This window comes from Coccinella septempunctata, chromosome 1 (genome assembly GCF_907165205.1).
Source record: "Coccinella septempunctata chromosome 1, icCocSept1.1, whole genome shotgun sequence".
NCBI classification, from domain to species: domain Eukaryota; kingdom Metazoa; phylum Arthropoda; class Insecta; order Coleoptera; family Coccinellidae; genus Coccinella; species Coccinella septempunctata.
This window is the reverse complement of record NC_058189.1, coordinates 17393111-17410378: the sequence shown is the minus strand read 5'-3', so window position 1 is coordinate 17410378 and position 17268 is coordinate 17393111. Positions and strand designations below refer to the sequence as shown.

General features: G+C 36.0%; 1 protein-coding gene across 1 annotated transcript in view; it reads left to right on the top strand.

The window, feature by feature from the left end:
• Nucleotides 1–226: 226 nt before the first annotated feature.
• The window catches only part of LOC123318589 (chitin deacetylase 8), a 28925-nt gene continuing 11883 nt past the window's right edge, over nucleotides 227–17268 (top strand). Inside the window, exons 1-2 of the mRNA XM_044905262.1 lie at nucleotides 227–343; nucleotides 15788–15967. Coding sequence (XP_044761197.1) covers nucleotides 338–343; nucleotides 15788–15967 — 186 coding nt within the window. The 5' untranslated portion in view covers nucleotides 227–337. The remainder of the gene's footprint in view (nucleotides 344–15787; nucleotides 15968–17268) is intronic.

Genomic DNA, 17268 nt, shown 5'->3' with positions numbered 1-17268 from the left:
ATTGATGAACAGGTAATCATGGATGAAAGTGAAAGTTATCATCCAGTTTTCAATCATGATTCCCCGCATAAATTTTGGAATAGAATCATTTCAAAACTAACAGTAAATATCAGCTTTATGTAATTAATTGGATTGAAAGATATATTTTCAATAGTCAAATTTTGTGATTAAAGATAGCTATCTTTGTAGTGGAATAGGGTTATCATTTTGAATGGAATTATTTCAGGGAATCTGATAAAACTGATTATGCTCCAAAAGAGTAATATAATAAGTATGGCACATAAATAGCTGCAAGTGGATTAATCGAAACACAATATTTAGTTTTTGGTTGTCTAAGATGAAGGTATGTACTGCGATATTTTTTTTATTTCGTTCAAATTTATATTTTGGGTTTCACCCCGAAAACTTTCATTTATATGGATAAAATAATTTCGCTATTCCATTGTAATGAGATTTTGAACCGATATGCTCTTCTTAATGAACTCTTCTGCCTTCACGATTAATGTTATCGGCCGTATGCATCGTAGCCTAGAAAAGTATTTTTCCTGATTTTGACATATGAAGAGACACTTTTTAAAACTCATTGACGTTTTCAATCGTAACCAGTTACGAAAAGTGAAATAATTCGCAACTGATGATGAAACTATATTTGCTTCCATAGCAACCGAGTGAGAAAAATGATTTCCGTCAATAGACGATTTGAAAGGGATCTGCGAAGGACGCTTATATAAACGTTTTTGATACTTTTAATTTGAGTTTAAGTCACATCCTATTCAAAATCAGAAAAAATATTGCGTGTATAACGTGTATAACTCAATATTGCTCGTATTTCGCGTTGTTTTGTGCAACTCGCTTCGCTCGTTGAGATGAAATACGCTCATTACAATAGATAATGCTTTTCCAAACAGTGGCATTACACTAGCAGGGCAATTTTTATGCCCTCGTTTTGCTCTCACTTTGCTCCGTTTTGCTCACCTGTACAGGGTCTTTCACGAGGAAACTCACCCATATTTATACGGGAAACTACTGAACGTATTTTCATGAAATTCAGCACTTATAAGTATTTCACGATGCTGATGAAATCAAAAATATTTTCAAGGCATGAGCACCTCCGGTTTTTCCGGAAATGACGTCAACTTCCGTTTTTCAAATTAGAACACCATTTTTTTATTGCAGAAATAGATTCCTTAGAAAATTTCAAGTTATTTTGATGTAACATTTTTCAGTTTTGGTTTGAAAATTCTCTCTGAGCGGGAAAATTCGAAAAAAAAATCGAAAATAGAGTTCCGCTGAAACAAGAATAACTTCGAGGTTTTTGGATGGAAAATTTTCATTTTTGGGATTTTTCAAGATGTAAGATTGATGTATCCACTTTAAAAATCGAAATCGCGATTCATGATACAGGGGGTGAAAAAATCGCTTTCAAAGTTAGGGATGACAAAATCGTGAAAAATCAATTTTTTCAAATTAACCTCATTTTTTTATGGCAGATATTGAATCTACGTTAAAAAATAATGTGAGTGTATGCAACACACCCTTGCCCTAAAATGGATATTTTCTGAGTTATTCACAAAAAACTGTTTTTCGTCTTGAATTTTCAGCTATTTCTTTTCCCTTCACGCCAAAAAAATGAAATTTTCAGGAACTGTTATTTGAACCATGCTGTAGATTTTTCACCCCTTCTTGAAATCGACTTCAAGTTACTATTAGGAGAACCATGGCAAACTCTCGCAGTTATAACTAGAGAAGATGCTCAAAGTTTTGACCGTTAATTTCTAGACATTTATTTATACGTCTCAGGAATGCTTCGTGCGTTGCTCTTCTTATTTCATCGGGAGGAAGAGATCTGCAAAAGTGTTTAAAAACCAAATTGAGTTTCAAAACTATGAATCTAAAAATCTAAACAAACCTGAACGCATTTCTGACTCATTCTATGCAGTCCTCTTTATCAGTCAGGGGAGTTGAGTAGACAATATTTTTTATCCTACCCCAAACATAATAGTCTAAGGGAGTTAAATCGGGAGAACGTGGTGGCCAAAGATGTGGACCATTGTTCGCCAACCATCGATCTTCAAATAGCCTGTAGAGGATATTTGACACATTGAGTGAATTGTGTGGAGGCGCGCCATCTTGTTGATACCATAAGTCATTATGGTTCTGTACTAGCGGCTCAATTATTTGAGTCAATATGTCAGAATATCTATCTCCTAAGGGAGAACATTCTTTAAATAATGCAAACATGTGTAGTGTTCTATCTTACCAGTTAAAATCCCATCATAAATGTGAACATCGAGAATTGCATTATTTTTGATGGCGCAAAAAACATTGAAACTCCAGGTCTCTTGAAAGTTCCATTGTCTGAAGTGGTGGTTGTTCTCTTCATCCCAATAAAACTGTTATGCCTATTGAAAGAACCATTCTTTGTGAATTTAGATTCATCTGTCCAAATTATACAGTCCAAAAAGTTTTCATTCTCTTGACATCGAATCATCATAGCTTCGCAAAACTCTGTTCTCCTGACGAAATCAGTCTCCTTCAAATGCTGTACCCTTTTAAATTTATATGGGTGCATTTTATGTTTTTTTAATATTCTCCAAACACTCGATTGAGATAATCTCAGATCAATCTCGGCATCTTTGAGAGAATTTCGAGGATTCACACCAAAATTTGCAAGAACTGTAATTTCGTTGTTCTCATCTTCTACTACACTTTTTTCTCTGTGTAAAGTTTTCTTAACGAAAGATCCGACATTTCTCAAGTTTGTCATGGTTCTGTTAATGGTATCTCTCGTTGGTCTGGGTCGGTCAGGAAACCTCTCAATGAACTGTGGAATCGTTCTATCTACAACTTTATTACATTCTCCATGAAGTAGAATGAGATTTTAATAATCTTCATGAGTAAAATTAGGCATAGTGATCGATTTTATAACTTAATACGAATTATCACCAAATTAATAGTAAACACAAAATGCTACCGATTAAAGAGGAATTTGGCAGATGTAATTAATGATATCTATCGTTAAAAAAAAAGAATGTGAAACATGGTAAGTTTTTGCATATGGTTCATAAGGAATTATTTATTTATCACTGGAGAGAAAACCGATGGCCGATTAGTTGAAATAAAGAGGTTTCCGATACAAATTCGAATCAAAATTCGCCATCTATTTAGGAACAACCTGTAACTTTTTTCTCTTGCATATTAGGGTAGTAAAATCTAAAACATGGTTTAAGTAACAGTTCCTGAAAATTTCATCTTTTTGATGGAAGGGAAAAGAAATAGCTGAAAATTCAAGACGAAAAACAGTTTTTTGTGAATAACTCAGGAAATATCCACTTTAGGGCAAGGGTGTGATGCATACACTCACATTATTTTTTAACGTAGATTCAATATCTACAAAAAAATTGGGTTCTAATTTTAAAAAATTGATTTTTCACGATTTTGTCATCCCTAACTTTGAAAGCGATTTTTTCACCCCCTGCATCATGAATCGCGATTTCGATTTTTAAAGTGGATACATAAATCTTACATCTTGAAAAATCCCAAAAATGAAAATTTTCCATCCAAAAACCTCGAAGTTATTCTTGTTTCAGCGGAGCTCTATTTTCGATTTTTTTTTCGAATTTTCCCGCTCAGAGAGAATTTTTCAACCAAAACTGAAAAATGTTACATCAAATTAACTTGAAATTTTCTAAGGAATCTATTTCTGCAATAAAAAATGGTGTTCTAATTTGAAAAACGGAAGTTGACGTCATTTCCGGAAAAACCGGAGGTGCTCATGCCTTGAAAATATTTTAGATTTCATCAGCATCGTGAAATACTTATAAGTGCTGAATTTCATGAAAATACGTTCAGTAGTTTCCCGTATAAATATGGGTGAGGTTCCTAGTGAAAGACCCTGTATACAATGAGCTATAGGCACTTCAAAGTGCCCTGCTGGTGTAATATTATAGCAGCAGAGCACCTCAACGGATCTCTCCAATATTGGTATCATTCGAAAGCTCTCGTTTTGCTCCGTTTTGCTCATCAGTCCGTTCGTTTTGCTCCGTTTTAATCACCAGTCCGTTCGTTTTGCTCATTTACACTTTATGAGAGAAGAAAAAATTTTTTTCTGCTTACCCTAGCTTGTGGGATATCTGCGTTCTGCTCTTTTCAAATCTGCAATTAGTTTTTCTCTAGCACTTACCCTTACCGAGGTATAGATAATCAAAAGTGCCCTGCTGGTGTAATATTACACTAGCAGGGCAACTCAACGGATCTTTCCGATATTGGTTTTGATCGAAAGCACTCGTTTGCTCCCTTTGCTCACCAGTCCGTTCGTTCTGCTCATTAACACTTTACGAGTTTTTGGAGAAGAAGAAAATGTTTTTTTCTTTACCAGTTACCTTTACCGGAATATAGGTAATTCAAAGTGCGCTGCTAGTGTAATGTCACACTAGTAGGGCCTTTCAATGGATCTCTCCGATATTGATCCCCATCGAAAGCTCACCGTTCAGTTTTTTTGGACCTATTGAACTATAGACAAATAAAAGTGCCCTGCTAGTGTAATATTACCTCAACGGATAACAAAAATCACAAGTGAAAACAAGGGATTTCAATGAATTGAGTTTTGAAAACTGATTAAATATACAGGTTGTTTCTCATAAAGGTGACCCCGTCTCTAGGATGGGTAGAAAACTGAAAAATAATTGGGATTTTTCTAGTAAAAAATTTTCGTAACAGCATCCGTATTCATGTTGAAGGGCGTTGAAGAAAAAAATATATTGCGAGACTGTTGAGCCCTACATTACAATTTTTTAACATGTATTCGTTTTATCGATGGTGCAAAAACATTTCGATTCACATAATGCATACTATACCTAAATCATAATAATAATAAATAGCTTCACCATTACCGACCATTACTTTATACCAGCATCGGTTATTACTTCATAAATTTTAAATCAAAATATTCCAAAACGGTTCACAGTATCGAGTTTCATCAAGAGTACCATTAAGGTGTAAAAATGAATGATGTTTAAGTTCACTTGAAATTATAAACGACTAGCTACTAGAAGTCCACTAGTTCTTTCAAAGAAAGGATTGTCTGATAGCACCAGTCAGAAGTTCTACAGTGAAGCAAAGTTTCCTTGTTGTTTTTCATTTGAAGGTAATAATATATATCAGCTGATAATTGTAGTGGGTACATAAAATTCGGCTCTTGCCGATATTGCAAGATCCAGTTGGTTGGGAAAAGAACTAGTGGACTTCTAGTACCTAGTCGTTTATAATTTCGAACTTAAACATCATTCAATTTTACACCTAAATGGTATTCTTGATGAAACTCGATACTGTGAACCGTTTTGGAATATTTTGATTTGAAATTTATGAAGTAATAATCGATGTTGGTATGAAGTAATGGTCCGTAATGGTGAAGCTATTAATTATTATTATTATGATTTAGGTATAGTATGCATTATGTGAATCGAAATGTTTTTGCACAATCGATAAAACGAATACAATTTTTTCTCCTCCAAAAACTCGTAAAGTATAAATGAGCAAAACGAATGGACTGGTGAGCAAAACGAGAGCTTTCGAATGATGTCAATATCGGAAAGATCCGTTGGGGTGCCCTGCTAATGTAATATTACACCAGCAGGACACCTTTGATTATCTATATCTCGGTAACGGTAAGTGGTAAAGAAAAACTAATTGCATATTTGAAAAGAGCAAAACGAGAGAAGACATTTTTTTTCTCCTCTGAAAACTCGTAAAGTGTAAATGAGCAAAACGAACGGACTGGTGAGCAAAACGAGAGCTTTCGAATGATGTCAATATCGGAAAGATCCGTTGAGGTGCCCTGCTAATGTAATATTACACCAGCAGGACACCTTTGATTATCTATATCTCGGTAACGGTAAGTGGTAGAGAAAAACTAATTGCATATTTGAAAAGAGCAAAACGAGAGAAGAAATTTTTTTTCTCCTCTGAAAACTCGTAAAGTGTAAATGAGCAAAACGAACGGACTGGTGAGCGAAACGGAGTAAAACGAGAGATTTCGAATGATACCAATATTGGAAAGATCCGTTGAGGTGCCCTGCTGGTGTAATATTACCAGCAGGACACTTTGAATTGTCTATAGCTCATTGTATATAGGTGAGCAAAATAAACTGAGTGATGAGCAAAACAAAGCAAAATGAGAGCAAAACGACGGCATAAAAATCGTAAAAATTATTTGAGGTGCCCTGCTAGTGTAATGCCGCTTTTCCAAACTGGTTGCACAAATAACTTTTAACGGAAGAAATATTACAATACAATGATCGAATTCAAAATTAATATCATAAAATTATTCTTTAAATTCGTCGGATCAAAACAACAACATAATGAACAGGAATACAAAATCTGAAATGACCTTCAATGCACAGATATGTCTGACATACGCAATGCCAACCTCAATCCTGCAACGAAAAATTTTTCTGGACGAAGCTATTATAAACTTACTGCTTGAATACAGAGGGTTATTCACCATGATTTTGACCATTTTTTCTAGAAGACCATAATCCCCACGAGACCAACGAATCGAGTCATGTTAATTCGCAGCGCCTCCTCAAAAAATTGTAGATAACTGTTTTCAGTCAATGTTTCAGGGAGAATGAAAGGTGTGATAATAAATACATCCTTTTTATTTCCGCCGGAACATTCACTGAAAACATATTCATTGACTGAACTGCTGAGCTCAATCAGTTTCAATGCATCATTGATGATGTCTCGTGTTGTATTTTTATGATCTTGTCTGTACCAAGTGCCGCAAACATTTTTACACCAATAGATGTTTAACAATATACAATCTCTTTTATTTTACCTTATATTTTTTATCACTTGGGTTGTACATTTTTGCTCTGCGAAAAACCATATATCGATTGAGCATTCGAATATTCTCAGATACAACTCACTTCACTCAACCAAACATTGCTGTAAGATCTTTGAAAAACGGGGTAGGTATATACACTGCGCAAAATTTTTAACGCACATTCTGAAAATCTCAATTTTAATGAAAGTTAACTCTAGATTGACTTTATAACTTATTTTTTTTGTTCTCTCGGGAAGGTTTTGAACGAAACAAGACACATTAAATGGAAGAAAAATTCAGGATTTCACCGAATCTTATGTGAAAGAAGAGAAATGAACAATTGTCAAAATACTGAAATGCTGATAAGTGATTTAATACTTGGTATTTCCACTCCTTGCGTTAATTACAGCTCGGCAACGACGGTTCATACTCAAAATGAGTGATCTTAAAATGTTCTGATCTAATCCTTCCCAGATTTCTCCGAGTCGTATTCCTAAGTCATTAAGAGTAGCTGGATGATTTTCTGAACTTCTCAGCCTTCTATTGAGGTTGTCCCATACCCGCTCAATCGGATTGAGATCTGGACTTCTTGCTGGCCATTCCATTCGAGAGACTTCAACCTCTTCAAGGTACTCCTGAACGATGCGCGCACGATGGGGTCTGGTATTATCGTCCATAAAAATGAAATTTTCACCAATGTATGGGGCAAATGGCACTACATGCTCTTCAAGAATGTTCCTTATATACTTATCAGCATTCATAGCTCCATTATCAACGACCACTAGGTCTGTGCGAGCAGTCAAAGATATTCCACCCCATACCATAATCGATCCTCCCCCGAAACCAGTAGTATTCAGGAAATTGCACTGAGCATATCTTTCATGTGGACGTCTGTATACAAAGGAACGTCGATCACGATGGTAGAGGCAGAATCTAGACTCATCTGAGAAGAGAACTTTTTCCTAATCGGCCTCTTCCCAATGGATATGCTCTCTCGCAAAATCCAAACGCGCCCTTCGATGGGCTGGGGTAAGAGCTGGGCCTTTTGCCGCGACACGAGGCCTTAAATCATATTCTCTGAGGCGATTTCTTATTGTCTGAGTGCTAATTTGCACCCGTTTGCACCTCATGAGTTTGCTCAAGCCGCCTCAAGCTGAATTTGAAAGAGGCGAGCGGTTGCAAACCGTTGTCTCAACGAAGAAACTCTCAAGTAACGTTCTTGAATGGCAGTTGTTACCCGTGGTCTACCCTGTCCTGGTCTTCAGACATTCATACCTGTCTCCCTGAATCGCTGCAACATTCTGGACACACTTGTATGGGAAACTCCAAACCTTTCTGCAATTCTTGTGTATGTCCACCCTTCTTCTCGCAAAACTACCGCTTGGGCACATTCCTCTTGGGTCAAATTGTGTGTTTCGCGTTGCATAGCGATCGAGTGTAGAAAATCAAACGAAAGAAAAACTATGGATCACTAGAATTGATCGAGAACAACTGATTTTAGAATGGAGCCAATACATTCAAAATCTGATAATATCATCTTTTTTTATTCCTGCTGGGAAAAAACATCGGTATTGAAGAAAACCGTTGAAAGTGGATAACATATGCATGCATATTTCTGATAAAAATAATCATCATTGAGAACACCTTCAGTTGTAGAATAAATTTGAGATTTCCATTATGTGCGTTAATTTTTTTGCGCAGTGTATATACGTATATCCTACACGAATTGATGTGTCTGTTCAGTTAATGGTGAAACATCCTGTAGATATATGAAAATGTAATGTTTTCTATAGACCAGAATCGTACTCCGACGCCACGCCATGCACGCACACGCCACCCGATCCAGACGGGCCAGGTCGGTGTGTTGTCCATGGTGGGGTAAACACGCCATGATTTTTTTTTTTTTATGTAGCAGGGGGAAAATCTGTGAGTCAGACGAACCACCCTCTCCTGAGGTGAAACAAGTGTGGGGATTCTCACTCTCCTGAGCTATTGGATAACACTTCATTGGACTTTTCAATAAGTTTCTGTTCTTATTTTAAACTCTTTTTAATTGATCTCTTGGCCTCCTTCGGTAAATTCGCATTCTCCTTTTGTCTTCCTCTGGGTCGTAGTCCACTAGTCTCCTTTGTTCTTGATTCGGATGGTTTTTCGCTGTTTCGAATAATTTCTCGTCTTTTCTGTTCATGAATTCCGTTATGGTTTTCCATTTTAGGTCCTTATAAATCTGACTGTTCCTGAGAAACCAAGGTGCATCTATTGCACATCGTAGCAGCTTGTTTTCAGTGGCCTGAATTCTTTTGATATGGCTCTTTGCCGCGAAACCCCAGGCAACTGATCCATAAGTCAATTGAGGCCTAGCAACGGCTTTAATAATCTTCAATTTTGTCTTTCGACATGTGGCTTCTTCTTCCTATCAGAGGGTATAGTCTATTCATCGCTGCTTTCGTTTAATCGATGCCTTGTTTGATATGACTTTTCCAAGTTAGTCCTTTGTCAAGCTTCATTTTCCACTATATGCACCAGTCATTTGTTTCGTCAATCGTTTTTTGTAGAACTCGTTCTATTACTTCTGGGTTGCGGTGTCGAGTTGCTATGCCTGTGTCGTCAGCATATAACGTTAGCATGGTTCTTGGATTCTTCGGAATATCATGAATGTACAGTCCCTGGCCAGTTTATTAGACGCACTGAGGATTTTTTTTATATTTACTGGTATTGCACGAGGAAAAGGCAGAATGTTTGAATTTCATTTCCACAGAATGTCAGTTGTATCTACGACTCTTATTGAATTGTTCTATTTGGCACTTATTTTTGATGTTGTAGTATTAGTACTAAAGTATGAATCAGTACTATGTCTTTCAGTGGACGTCTTGCACTCTGCAGGTTCGGACATTATTTCGATAATCCACATATGAAATCATCATCCTCGAATGCAGCAAACCGAATAATTCTGCATTGATAGTATAAAGCTCTCTTAGCTACACAGGGTAGCTCAGCAAAATATTAGAATTTCATGTTTAATCATCAATAAATCAATATTTTTTATTGAATATGATATATTATATGTGAAAACCATTTACAGATGAAGTATATATAACATATACATTCAATTTAATAATTCAATATTCAAAAACCAATAACCTTATAACAAATTTCAATGCGTCTAATAATATGGCCAGGGATTGCATATGTTGTACAGAAGTGGCCCAAATACTGACCCTTGGGGTACTCCAGCCTCTTTATCTCTTGTTGTATAGCATTCTCCTTCCACTTTAAGGTAAAAACTTCTATTTTTGAGATAATTCCGGATCAACTTGCATATTTTGATCGACTATCCAGCACATCTCATCTTATATATTAATTCTTCATGCCATACTCTGTCGAATGCTCTGGCGACGTCTAGTAAAACAAGACCTGTAGCTTGTTTATTTTGGAATCTATCTGTAACGTATTCTGTGAGCCTTAATAATTGTTGCTCTGTTGAATGCTCTCTTCTGAATCCGAACTGTTCTGATGGTATTAGTTTCAGATTTTCGGTTTCCTGATTTAGCCTCGTGGCTATAATTCTTTCTACTACTTTTCTTAACGCTGACAGTAGACTTATCGGTCTGTAGTTTTGTGGGAACTTCTTCTCTTTGAATGGTTTATTGAACACTATGACTTCCGCTGTTTTCCATTTTTCTGGGTGGTGTTCTGTCCTCATAATTCCATTCGCGATATTTGTTAGAGCGGCTATACCTTTTCTAGGTAATTTCTTTAACATAACATTCGTTATTTTATCGCTTCCGGGAGCTTTCCTCTTCTTCAAACTTCTAATTATTTTCCTGATTTCATTTGGCGATGTTGGTTTATCTATTTCAGCCGCTGCTGGTAATTCATCCATTTCTTCATCATTTTCTTCAACCAGTTCTTCCAAATCTTCATTATCGTCGTCTATCCTGTAATTTATTCTCGATTCTCTGTCGATCGAGTCCGCCAATGCATCTGCCTTATCATTATTGTTATACGCCATTCCCCTTTCTCCTTGTAGGGGTGGAATTTTAGTATTTTCTCCTCGTAGCCTTTTTTGCATTCTCCATGCAGAACGATCAATTGTATTTAGTTCTTGAACCCTTTTGTTCCATCTGCTTGTTCTTAGATCTTTCCGGGCATGGCGGTTGAGGTTCCATCTATTCAGATCATTTTTATTCATTCGATATATTCTTCTGAGTCTTCGATTTTCTCGTATAAGATATTTCACTTCGTTAGGCGTATCGCCATGCGGATGACTTGGTGCTGGTCTCTTCACTCTTCTCGTGCTTTTTTCGTAAGCTCTCAATATAATCTCTTCCATTTTATCAACCGCACATTCCAGATCCTCTGGAGTGCTTATTGTTGGAATTTCTGTTATTTCCGATTGTATTAAATGGCTGTATTTAGACCAATTGGTATATTTTCTCATTTCCATCAGTTTTTCTCTTGGTTCTTCTCCAATTGTCAATTCCACGGTATTGTGGTTTGAGGTTCCATCTTCGAAAGTTTAAATCGAGAATTCTTGAGTTATATTTTTCAATATCGCGATATCTATTACATCTGGTATTCCTATACCAAAAGCAAGATATGTCGGTAACTCTGGTCCAATCACTATGGCATTTTGTTTTCCGGCGAAATCCTTGCCATTCCATAATGGGGATTTACAGTTGAAATCTCCGATAAAGATTTTCGGGTTTGTCCCTTCTAACATGTTGTTTATCTCTTCTTCCAGTAAATTGTTTTGTGGTGGCTTTTATGCCGAGGTAATTTCGACTCTTTGACGATTTAATTCGGCAACAATCGTCACTGTTTCTGTTTCTCCTTGAGTTTCGTCGGATCTTAAAATTTCCTTTCTGTCAACTGAATATATTATATATTGGATATTTGACCAATCAACTATATTTTATCAAAATCATATTGAATTACCCCTCTCACGAATTCAATTTGTCAAACGGAAATTATCTTGAAGAAGAATAGTAAATACTCCTTCGAACCCTCCTTCGATAGTGTTGGAATATTGACAGATTTGTTTTTACAATGGAAATTAAACTGTAAATCACAAATATTCCTCAACAGCTGACAAAATGAGCCAATTTGTATTGTGAACTCGTTGATTGATAGTCGATATCAACGCAAAACAAAATAAAACGAGAGAGTATCATTGGACTTCCTTTGGTAGAACAAGGATAGAACGAATCAAATGACATGGTGGCGCCGCCACGAACCTGATCCCATATCCCCGATTTGCTGAAATGTTGATGCTTGCAAAAAGTGACAAGTGCACACACCAGTGTTTCAGACATCGTAGTCGATCCTAAGCAAGGAGAGAAGATCATGGCGGTTTCTGGTTGGTTGTTCAAAAACAGAGCAAGGGACATGTTTAATTTTTTACAGAAATCATTTTTACTATAAAAACTCGGGAATCGAAAAAATTGTTTTTTCAATGCATAATTTTTAATGAAGCCTGTGAAAAGCTATGGTAGAAAATCAAAAGGGAAGTCGATTTCACCCCTCTTTAGCTATTAGGTATGAGTGAGAATATTAGTTTCAAGAGCATCTCTATTCAAAAAATACCTGTGCAAAATTTTATTCGTTCATATTGGTCCAACTTCGAAAAAATTTAATACATTCATAATAAGTTTTCATCTTTGAAGAAGCGTTACTCTTCAACGAAGCGTTTCCAGATATACCTCCATGGAAACTTTTAGTCTAATTTTGAGGTTCTGAACCCATTCATGCAAATTCATTCCCATTAATCCTGGAACACCCTGGATACCGGGTATCACAAGTAGCCTATCTCACTTTCATAACTTGGATATTTCAAATAATATATCCCATAAAGTAGGTATATATTTTCGTGAATCGCAGATCGACCTGCATTGAATGCTGCTGAGAAAGGCTTTCGGTCATTATAATGACCGAAATCCTTGGTAGTCAATATAATGAAAAATGGACTCTTATTCCTTAATTTTTCATATTATTAATTTTCGAAAGCCAAAGCATTATAGTCAATACAAAAAACTTGTTGGAAAAAATTGAATATTTTTTCCATTAAAATATGTACACAAAAATTTTTCGTATTTGGGAAAAAAGTTGACTATCGTTAGAAATGTAATTTTCAAGCTATATAGTTTGACACCAGTTCGATGTGCGATTTACGAAAATATGTAGGTACCTACTTTCTCTCTGTTTTACAAACAAATATTTTTCAACTGTAGCAGGTACTAGCACACTGATTCGTCTATTAACTAATCCAAAAACGGAAAAAGTAAGAATTTCACATATTCGAGCCCTAACATTGTAGAAGGCATTGATTTTTATTATTAGCTCACAAATTGAAGGAATGGAATTTTACCCACAACAACGTAACCATTAGGGATATATTTAAACTATATTCGTTAAAAAAACAGCCACTTATGTCAAGTATTCAATAAACAGAACGTCGTATCTCGTGCCCTCGTGGCAGGTTGCTGCCAGCTGTCTCACTGACACTCAATGAGTGAACTGTGTCGTTTATCTTATCAATCTACATAAGCCTCAGTATCTAGGTCATTATTTCAAATGCATGACTTTCGATTTGGAGATGATTGCACATTTTTTCATTTTATTTCACATCGTTCGATATTTTGCCACTCGTGTGCCACTTAGAATGGATTATAAAATCAATGCTATTAAGTAGCCAAAATTTGGAAAAACCAGTATTGTTGTTTCGTATCAAGTGAGGAGACCGTGTTTCATCGATAAAAAATGGCAGTTTAATTTTTATCGAACTCATTGATTGATTCTTTTTTGGATCTTCCGAATTGTATACATAAATTGTTATTATTATTATTATTCATGAAAAGGATAACGCCTTAAGAGGAAGGCAATGAATAATAATAAGAATTAATTCAGATGCATACCACCCGTCGATACGAATTCGACAGGAGTTACGATCTGAATGAGCTGGCCAATATGCCATGTCAGGGCCACCAAATAGAATACGCTCCATCGAAGAAAAGCAGATGCTGACCATGATTTCGGTCTCGTTTGATCTCGTTTGATCTCGTCAGAGCAACATAGCTTCTTCTCCGATGGAGTACGTTTGGAATTGACGAACCCGTATTGAATGCCAGTAGTGAATAAGGGTCCGTCAATTCGAAACGGCTTTTTCATTTGCTTCAACACCACAATGCCCTGTCAACCATAGTATTAATAATAATAATAATAATAATAATAATAATAATACTTTATTTACCCAACAGGATAATTCCCAATAACAGGGTAACAATAAAAAATATACCTAAACCAATAACTAAAAAAATGGCAAATATTCAGCAAAGAAACAATTTGGAACCAAAACAATTCTCAGCACTATTGAAATACATTAAATTTCAGTTTATTAGCACTCTCACAAACCCGATACACCGGAGCCCGCTGGAGCATGTTGGTCCGTGGAGTCGGCAGGCTGAACGCTAGCGGATGCCTGGTCACCATTCTCGGTACAAGGATGTCAGTATTGTCAGTTTATTGCCTCTGGCCAGTTGCTTCATGGTATTACGGCACTCCCATGTCAGCAGAGATCCGTAGATATGAGCCCCTTTTAGGTTAATTTTCAGACACTCTAGAGCTTATATTTAAACAACCAGTGTATCGATCTGTGAAATAGAGGGTTCACTTCCCAGGGCTTTAGAGACACTCAGTTCAGGTCCATATACGCCAAGGCCGATACCCCTCTCTGATTTTGATCTATGATCCGTGATCAGTAAATCATGTAGATGACTGTTTGTCCAGACCATTTACGAAAATCATTGTACTAGGACGGTTAGCTATGACCATTTCACAGGTCATTTCGAAATCGAATGTTTTTGCCAATATGTTTATGTCCAGTTGAGATTCAATATCCTCATATTCTCCAACCCAGTTTCTGGGTAGGAGATTTATGCTAAGGGATAATCGTATTGCTGTATTTCCTCACATTTAGGTGTGGCGGAGGCAGATCAAGTATGCTATTGGTGTTATAGTTATATGACTTTTCTGCTTAGCCTCTACCAGCGTTCACTTGAACAGGAACATAAATGTCTGTATTGAATTGGTTTTAGAGATCAGTATAGTTATTTATATTTATGCACCGATCAAGACCAAAACTATCTATTAAAGTCGAGCCTGAAAATTGATAGTCGAGGCGCAGACGAGACAATATGTCTATATTGTCTTGCCGAGGTGCATATTACATTTTTCTGTCGACCTCACATAACTTTATGAAAGTAAGTAGTTACCCGTTTGATGGCCTCATCTAGGTCTACGTAATTGCCGATTCCCTGAGCTCCGGAGTAGTGTTAGTCCCAGATAGTGCAGATACTTCAACAAGTTAGAAGAGTTACTTACAGACAACACCCGAACGACAAGAGTATTTCTGATTTCCTATTAAACCTTTCATCACCTCCTGGGACCAAACTGAGGAAACTTCAGTGTCAGACATAACTGAAAACAAAACAAATATCCAATTTGACATATGTCAAGAGAAATCATTGACGATCGAGCATTCGGTCATGGGCATTCCTGTTAGGCTCAACTCACACGTACCACTTTGCAACGACAACGGAGATCCTATACGCCCGGCTGTGGTGATTAGGAAAACGCATCGAGGCACTCACTCAGACCACAACACTTTCAAAGTTTCAGGGATTTGAATTTGGAAATCGAGTGACTGTTAAATCGTTGTAAATTTTTCATTATGGCTATACTTATTATAGCATATTCGGATCACTAGATCGAAACTAGCAAGAGTTAAAAAAATACTCATATTTGACATTCTCAGAAATATTCTTAAAAATTAGGGCATGGAAAACAGGAAAATTCCTTGTAATTTCTCAAATGTTTCCAACGAACGAATAATATTTATAAACTGAGATATCTTTTTATTTCAAATAATGATTACAAAAATATTAAATATAAATTCATTTCTAGCCACACACAGCACTCCTGATATTTGCCGTGATTTGTATGCACGCAAGTGCTTCTCCATTCATCAAGGATGATGAATTACCGATTGCTCAGGCATGTGATGAAGAAAAATGCCAATTGCCAGACTGCAGATGTGCATCAAGTGATATTCCAGGTGGTTTAAAATTAGAGGAAACTCCACAGGTAATTTCAGTTTCTGTTAAATTTTGAACTGTTTATTTTGTCATGGTTTGACTTTTGTCTTTGGTGATAGTAAAAACAAAAATGCTAATGGCCATATGAACCGTTCCATTAAACAAAGATTGAGCTCTCAAACAACGTTTAAACATCGATTCTCCATGAGGAAAAAAAGAAGTATAAGGAATTAATCTCGTTTAATGAAACGGTGCATTCGGCCATTAATTCAGAATACGTTCAACCGTGCCAATGCCAAATTCAGAATTCAATATAATATTATGTATAATTAATCAAAGCTAAACAAACAATAACTTGACTAACTTATTTGAACCTTAACTACTATGATTATTAGTGTCTTTCAAATTTCACTCACTGTTCGGTTTCAAACATATTGTCGGGTAACATACTTGCTTTTTGTCGAATATAAAAACCTAGATTTTTCTCTCAATTGGGGTGTTCCGTGCTAGTCTTTCTTTTCCTGGAGAGTCTAATACCTACCTAGAGCATAAGCTTCAATGTAATCTCATGCAAAAGCCCTTTGGGCTGAACTCTTCAGTTCATCGTTCAGCTCCTTTCTTCATCCCTCTTTTCCTTTTTTCATAACTTCTTCTTTTTATTTCTGTAGACAGATACCTTACAAATCTTCTGGACTTTCATTATGAACGATTCAGATCCCGAAGCATGACCTCGATTTCTGAACGTTTTATCCCCTGGGGCTAAATCAGCTCTTTCCCAAATGAATAAAGATTTTATATTTTGTCACCGAAATCATCTTTTTTTTATACTGTTTTTCAGTATTTATCGTCAAAATTGATTTCATATCTCATAACTCTTTTATGATCTCCTATCTTTGTTCCTCAATTTTGTTTTCTAATTTTGAGACTTTTCTCTCATTTCTCTTTTTAACTAATCTTCCATCTTTTAGTTCTGACTTATAAAGAGGGCCTAAAAGTGTATAGAGAGTGGTCTCATATTTGCGTATTATCAATTAAATAACATTTTATTATATTAAGTGACAATTTTGAATGACCATTGGTTCAATTCTTGAATGCATTCAACAGAGTATTTGTTGAAGAAGAAAAATCCATATGCAGTGCTCCATGCCTTAAAGGCGTATGGCTACAAAACAATTATGATTCAAAAAACATGATCTACAAGTGGAGTATCCAATGACTCCTTTATTTTGAGACAATCATATATGCAGATAACGAAAAACTTAAAATTATGACGAAAATCTACATACGGGTTGTTTTTCATGAGTTTGAAGTTGAATAAAGGCTCACTGAGTTCGTTTCTGATTTTTGTCG